This window comes from Limulus polyphemus, unplaced genomic scaffold (genome assembly GCF_000517525.1).
Source record: "Limulus polyphemus unplaced genomic scaffold, Limulus_polyphemus-2.1.2 Scaffold5475, whole genome shotgun sequence".
Taxonomy (NCBI): domain Eukaryota; kingdom Metazoa; phylum Arthropoda; class Merostomata; order Xiphosura; family Limulidae; genus Limulus; species Limulus polyphemus.
Window position 1 is genome coordinate 30,186 of NW_013671085.1, and position 7,362 is coordinate 37,547.

General features: G+C 29.0%; 1 protein-coding gene across 1 annotated transcript; it reads left to right on the forward strand.

The window, feature by feature from the left end:
• The first annotated feature begins 442 nt into the window (after positions 1–442).
• On the forward strand, positions 443–7,067 carry LOC106472627 (BET1 homolog). The gene is made up of 4 exons (XM_013933278.2): positions 443–623; positions 4,866–4,963; positions 5,477–5,533; positions 6,581–7,067. The coding sequence occupies exons 1-4, from the start codon at positions 602–604 to the stop codon at positions 6,734–6,736; spliced, it is 333 nt and encodes a 110-aa protein (XP_013788732.1). The 5' UTR covers positions 443–601; the 3' UTR covers positions 6,737–7,067.
• Positions 7,068–7,362: the final 295 nt, after the last annotated feature.

Sequence of the window (7,362 nt, forward strand, 5' to 3'; positions counted from 1 at the left end):
CTAAGTTACGGAAAGTTAATTAACAAACGAAGACGTAACAATATTGTTTAGTCATTTTATCAAGCTTGCTGCCATGGCTTTAAAGAGTCAGAGTGGATGCAAATTAAAAACAAACATTACTATACTTATCTGAACCCTATCTTCAAAAGCCAGAGAATGACAATTTTATTGTCAAATATCAACAGTGATTTATATATATATAATAAAAAACATCTCTTTTTATCATTCACTCGCAATTTTGATTTAACACTAGGTATTGAAAATATTTTGGGAAAGTGAATTTAAGTTGAAACAGTTATTTGGGTTCATTTCTATCACGTGTGCTAGAGTCTATATAAAAAGTATAGTTAAAACTTAAAGTTTAACGTAAATACTAAAATATTTTTCTAAAGCAAATTATCTCTTTTTTTAATTTATTATTTTTTAAAGTATATTGTTAAACGGCACTTACGGCAGTCGACACTACTAACAAGAAAGAAAAGTTACGTTGTTTGAAGTTTTGCTTTAGAAGTGTTTGGTACGCTGGAAATTATAGTTTCGTGCAATTTATTGTATAGACTAGGACGCAGTGTATAATTTAAATAGTGATTTTGATAAAAGAATGCGTCGAGCTCATCAGTCGAGTAAGTAAACTATTTCTAGAATAGTACTACTCTGTAATTAGAGTAGTGACTTAGTAATACTACTACTATTATTACTATTAGGTATACTAGTACTAGCACAGTCCGTATGGTTGGTTTCGAAAGTTGCTACAGTGTACGTTCACTAACGACACGTCACTATTGTTTTTACCTCGACCTCAAAGGTTGTCTATTAAGTCTAAGCGTAGTATCTGTATTTTATTGTTCATATTAACATTAATAGTGCCTACAGACTACATTAAATTTAATCAAGAATTTAAGAGGCCCTGAACTTCGTTTACTTTTTTTAAAGACTTTTATTTTATCAATAAAGCATTTCATTAGTGTACTTGAGAAAATATCCAAATGACAAGAATAAGCAGGCATAATCGAGCTCTTAGCATTAATAATAATATTACATGGTGTAGGCAGATATTCTATAAAGAGGAAAATGAAGGAGGTAATACATTTGGAGGAAAAAGGAATTTAGGAAAAAGTGTGGAAGCCATACTGAAGATCCAAGGGCATGCTACTTCAGAAGATTTTATTTTCACCAATAATTGTACATTTTGATGTTATCTGAAGATATATGGATGCAACTTAGGAGGTGTTATTGCACCTGCCAGTGCCATACAAACTCTGCCTATGTGAATGTATTGCTGTTATTACAAACCTTTCTGTCAGAGTGTTACATCAGATTTGAGTTTGAGACTTTGCTCTCAGTTTGCTACATTTAAGTACTGTACATTTTAATAGGAAGTAATTGTGTTTTAATAAACATAACAAAAGTACTTAGGTTTTACAGGTTGTAACAAAACTTGCACAAGGTGAAGATATTGAAAATTGTTGTAAAAAAAGAAAACTGATTTCATGAGTTTGTGATTTATATAATAAAGCATTAGTTGAACTCTTTCATTTTCATGTAGAAACAGAAGATAATGCAAAATTACTTGTTCATAAGCAGAATGTTAAAGAATAACAGATAGTTATATGGTGAATATAAAAATGGTGATAATGTGAATAAAAGTCCGTCATAAATTGTAATTGCAGAGGAAACTGGCTGATTTGTTTCTTTACATAAACTTGCTTAATCAGTCTGAACTTGTTGATATTGAATTTGTAAACTAATGTGTATGAGACAAAGCACAATGTGGATACATATTGTTAGAAAAAGTTTTCTATATATAAAAGTAGAACTGATATTTAGGATAAATGCACAGTACATATTAGCTGATGGGTTCATATAGCTAGTTTGAAAATACACCTTTTGGATGATGGGTAACTTCTTTCTATCAAATCTAAGGTAAAAGTAAGACTTAAAGGTTTAAGTTGGATTTTGATATTATGATGCATAAATAAACTTATAATATGTACATATTTGGATAAATTAGAATCACTATATTAAACATGAATAGAATTCATCTGATAATGGTGAGCTAAATCAAAAACATTCAAATAAAAACAAAAATGTGTTCCATTACTAGCCTTTGTCATCATCATTAACTCATAATGGAAAATGTCTGTGGTCATAGCTTTCAAATGTATAAGGGATAGTCCATCTATCGGACAAGATCCAAACATAGGTGTCAGACTATTCTCAGCAGCTATGAAGAATAAGTTAAGGATTAGGAGTTGAGGACTTGAAACCACAATGTCTCAACTCCTATTACCTTTCACAGTCAGTAGCCAGTTGTGGGAAGGCAGTCACCTTTAATATTTAGGTATAAATAAACCACCCTAAGTTTCTACATTTGTAAAATTCCCAACTTCCACCCTTTTAAATATTATAAGATGTTCAGTAATGCAAACTTCCTCACCAAATAAGCAAAAGTGACCTTGTGGTAGAAATAAACCACCCTGTATTTCTACAATTTATAATATTCCTAACCTCCACTCTTTTTTTTAAAATAATTATTGCAAAGTGATGTTAAATAGAACTAAAAATCCTTGCCTTAATAGTTCTGCAATAATTACTTAAACTCCTATCTTCCTCAGTGGATGCAGTAAATTTAAGGGATGGTTTGACAAATGTTTAATTGATTGGGCTGTATTTGAGTTTTTAACATAGATGAGACAGATGAGCCAACAGGCCCTTTGTTGTCTCTTAAATGTTATGTCAAATTTACCAATTCTCAATTTATCATTGTTCCACTTTCGTTCTAATGTCTGTTTCAAACAAGAGAGTGTACATTTGCATGTTTATAAGCTATAGATTATTTCATTTTATTAGAAAAAATCTGTACTTTTCATAAACTTTTGATCTTATATTGTTGAAATTTATGAGTATTGTTAATGTTTTCAGCATTTTCTGATAAGAGTAGTTGATTATTGGTTGTGTAATCCAAGAATGATATAGTCAGCATATGTATAAGATTATCTTTATGCCATAGTCGTCTGTGTTTTACAATCAAAATGGGATAAACTTATATTTGTGCACAGTTAATTAATCTTAGTCAAATTAGATTGCCCTGTTTCATTTTTAGAGTAATCTAAAAGCAGATTATTGAAGACCACAGCAAAAATTAGGTTGCCATGAATTTTTTGAATATCATAGTTACATACTTAATTTCATGTAGGACACTGTTATAAAACATTCAGTCAATTGCTGCAAAATTCCATTATACTTGTTATTGTGGTTAAGCACTCTCTAGACATCTCTGTACTTGTTATAGTACAACCTATGTTAAGTAGTACAATGAGTATTCATTAGACTGATATATCTAATGAAACTTTACAATTAACATAATAGTTTTCTCAATCGTAAGTAAATCTATATAATAAGCAATATAATATAATACAATTATGGCATTCTAACTTGCACTATTGTCAAAATGACCATATAAGTAATAAAAGTGATTGCATAAGAGGATAAGTCTGTGCTTCAAGGCTTTTGAGTGGTTTTATTATACTAGTAAGATCCAATTTACTGCACAGAAGATAAAAATAGATATTAGATGTGGTACGGAAGGCTTGTGCTGTTTTGATTATCTGGGAGGATTTGTGATTTATTCAGTTTAGTACTTCAGAGTTTGGTAACTTATTAAATGATCAATACTTTACATGTGGATGAAAAATGTATCTTCTTATAATGGAGCTTGTGATGTATACATCAAAAACTCGGTTCTCTGAAACTATCATAATGATCATCACCAATCAAAACTGGGTAATATTTTTATAACTAGGCAGTATTTTTATACCTGAGCAATAAATAAAACAATTGAAATTTCCACAAAAATGATATGTTTCAGATTTAAGTAATAAAAATTTCAAAAAAGGAGTAAGTTTCAAATATAAAACAATCAAAAAACAAACTTAAAAAAAAATATTTGTTTTTCTTTAGTGAAAATCTCATGAGTGTTGTAACAGAAAAGCAAGACACTCATTGATAACTGCATCTACAAATAAATACTTCAATAAAATCTACTCTGTGATGTAATGCTATGATGATGATGGCTCATTTTTAAACTAAAATTTCAATAAAATCCTGTTTCTCATGGTTGGTGAACATTACCGAATGTCAAGTAGAAGTACATTGTTATAGAACTGTCAGACAATTCCAGAAAAGGCCAAAGGAAATAGTAGTTATACCTGTCCGGAGGGCAGGTATTTTTCTAGTTTACTTAATTACATGAGGTATTGTAGATAAATATTAATCAGATTGTAAGAAAATATTTATGGTAAGGTTGTGGTGATCAATCATTTTAATGGTTAATAGCCTATATATAACTAGATGACCACATAAAAAATATAACGTTACTTACTTATAATTAGACTTAGGTGATAATATAGGCTGCTAACCATGACAAAGACTGTAATAAGTGTGTGTAGAATAAGGTATGTATATTTGATTTCTCAGCTGTTGATATAATTAATATCTGACCAATACAGCTACCTCATGATGAATTCTGAAACTGCAAAGAAACGTATGAAAACACTACAAGGTTAAAATAATCATGTGGATAACTACAGGTCACATTATAAAATACTACAAGGTTAAAATAATCATATGGCCTAATACAGGTTACACTAAAGGTTTCTATAACTGAAACATTGGCCACCTACTTTTTCTTATAACAGTTTTAATCATTTCTTTGTAATGTCAGGCCTATAGTTACAAGTTTATTAAAATGTTCTTATAAATTTTTTGCAAATATTTTGGTTTTTTTAGAGGTATAACTGATTCATTTGTCTAAAAATATAGATTAGAAATATTTTCATTATTTAAATTGTATCTGTTGAACAAAGATGGATCACCATACTCGCAGTACTCTCGAGATGCTGTGGAAGAAGAAAATGAAGAGATGGTTGAAGGACTAAAGACAAAAATTACTGCCCTAAAATCAGTAAGTTTCATAAATATTTCAATAGCTTAAGTACCTTTTTATAATTTTATGTGAGAAGATGTTTGTTTTAAGAATATTTTAAATTCCTAGTTTAAGATTTCTTCTTCTTTTAATGTAATTATTAAAATATGGTAGTTTTGAATAAATTAATGGTTTTATAATAATCAGTTGTGATTACTGATAATAATCTAGCGTTGATATTTATAAAACAATCAGTTGTGATGTAGGTGTATCACCCTTACCAGCTAATGGCTGCCCTTCTTATTCGTGGCCATCACATTTATTTTTCGCACCTATTTTACAATCAACATGTTTAAACTCACAAAGATATGAAACTTTAAATACCCAGCATAATGATGATATTTAAGATGATAGAAACTGATAGTTTTGGGTTTAAGTTCTAGTCTGAAAATTATCAATAAGGTTCTATTTAATGTCCTTTGTGCATTATATGTACTTAAGAGTTTTTTATAACTTATTAACAACTCATATTATATGTGATATTTTTTTTAGCTTTCCATAGATATTGGTCAGGAAGTAAGAAGCCAGAATGGATTACTGAGAGAAATGGTAAGATTGTATTGTTTTATTAATGCACCAAGGTAAAATATTTATTTTATGTGTAAAACAATTACACATGTAGTTGTGTTCTAGATATTAACTAAAAGATCATTACTTCAAATACTGATGTTATTTAATACAAGTAACTACTGCTACAAATTTCTGTTCTTGCCAATAAAGAAGCTTATGACTTTTTTTGTTGATGAGATTTTCACAAATATTGCTGAAAACAAGTTATCAAGCTTAGGTTTTTTATTATTATTTTCAAAAGAAGCAGAAAGAGTATACAGTTGTACAAATTTAAAATATTGGGCAATTTCATCTTCATAGTGGAGTCTTGCACTGCATACTCTGTCTTGTTGCTGAAACAAAGTCAGTCTTCTATAAAGGCAACGACTTTCTTTATAAAAAACAAACAAAAACTTTCACATTGTTTTAAAGACTCATTTTCTTCCATTTAATTTGATATCAACAAATTGGCCCTTTTATATACTGTTATAATTTTGATTGTACCTATTACATAAATGTGAAAAGAAAATGAACAGTTGGTTACTCATCTCTAATCACCTCAATTTTCTATATCTAGTACATTAAACAGTATTTTAACACCACAAAACAATGATAAAACTACAAAAAAAATATAAGCTCCTACATTGTAAACTTGGATAGCTTAGTAGGTAATGTCTAATAAAATACTTTTTTTCTAGTGAAAAATAACTTTATCACCATTTTAATTTGCAAGCTTTTGTAAAAATAAAATTGCCAAATAAATGCAGATGGTTAAAATGGCAGTCTACAGCACAAGCACTGTTTATGTATTAAATTTAAAACTTTAGTTAACTGCAAAATATTAAATATTTCAAAAATATAGTTCCTTGATCTTTGAAGTTGGGAGAATTTTGCTAACCTTATAAACTGGGAATACTTTTCACTAAATTTCATTACGCTTGTTTTATTTTTTCCATCTGTTAATGTCATTTAGAAACTATTGTGTTGCTCATTTTTGTGACGAAAGTTAACTTGCACTTTAATGTGATTTTATTTTATATTCTACAGGATGGTGACTTTGATTCCTTTGGTGGTATTTTGTCTTCTGCAATGGGAAGATTGGGCAAGCTTTCAAAAGCTGGACACAATAGATATATTTTTTACTTGCTATTATTTTCTTTCTTTGTATTTTTTGTAATATATCTTATTCTGAAATTCAGATAAAAATGGAAAATTGTAAACCACCTTGTGAATAAACTGTTATTGTTCATTATTTGTAAAATGAAACTTTGTAATATATATTACATTTTAGCAGTTGGTGATGTTTAGCTAGGATTATTAGACATTCCAATTCTTAGCCTTTTCCTTTTTTTTATCCTGTCAGAAACCATGAAATTATTAAATTGTCCCAATTTCTCTGTACTTTTATGCACATTTGAAATGTAAGTTTGTTGTTATATACAGGTCCTGTAAATTTTATTTGAAGAATCACCTGTGAAAGACATATCACGTTATCTTAGCCAACCCTGTCCTTGGGCAGTTGCAGGTATTGAGATTTGAAGACTTCCCCAGTTGCAAAAAAGACTAATTTTTTTTTGAGAACATTAATAACAACTTAGGCTTGTTTTTATTTTATTTATTTATTTATTATTATTCTTCAACTAGATAAGCTTTTAGGAAATTTTGTTTATCTGTGATTTTAAAACATTATGCAATAAACATCAGACTATTTACCAAATGGTAAAAAATGTGTTATTGTAATTTAAATTGTTTCAGAGCCATTAGTGTCATTCCATATGGAAATCTGGTAACCCTATTCTTAAGTCATTCTCAACAATTTTTAGCAAGAA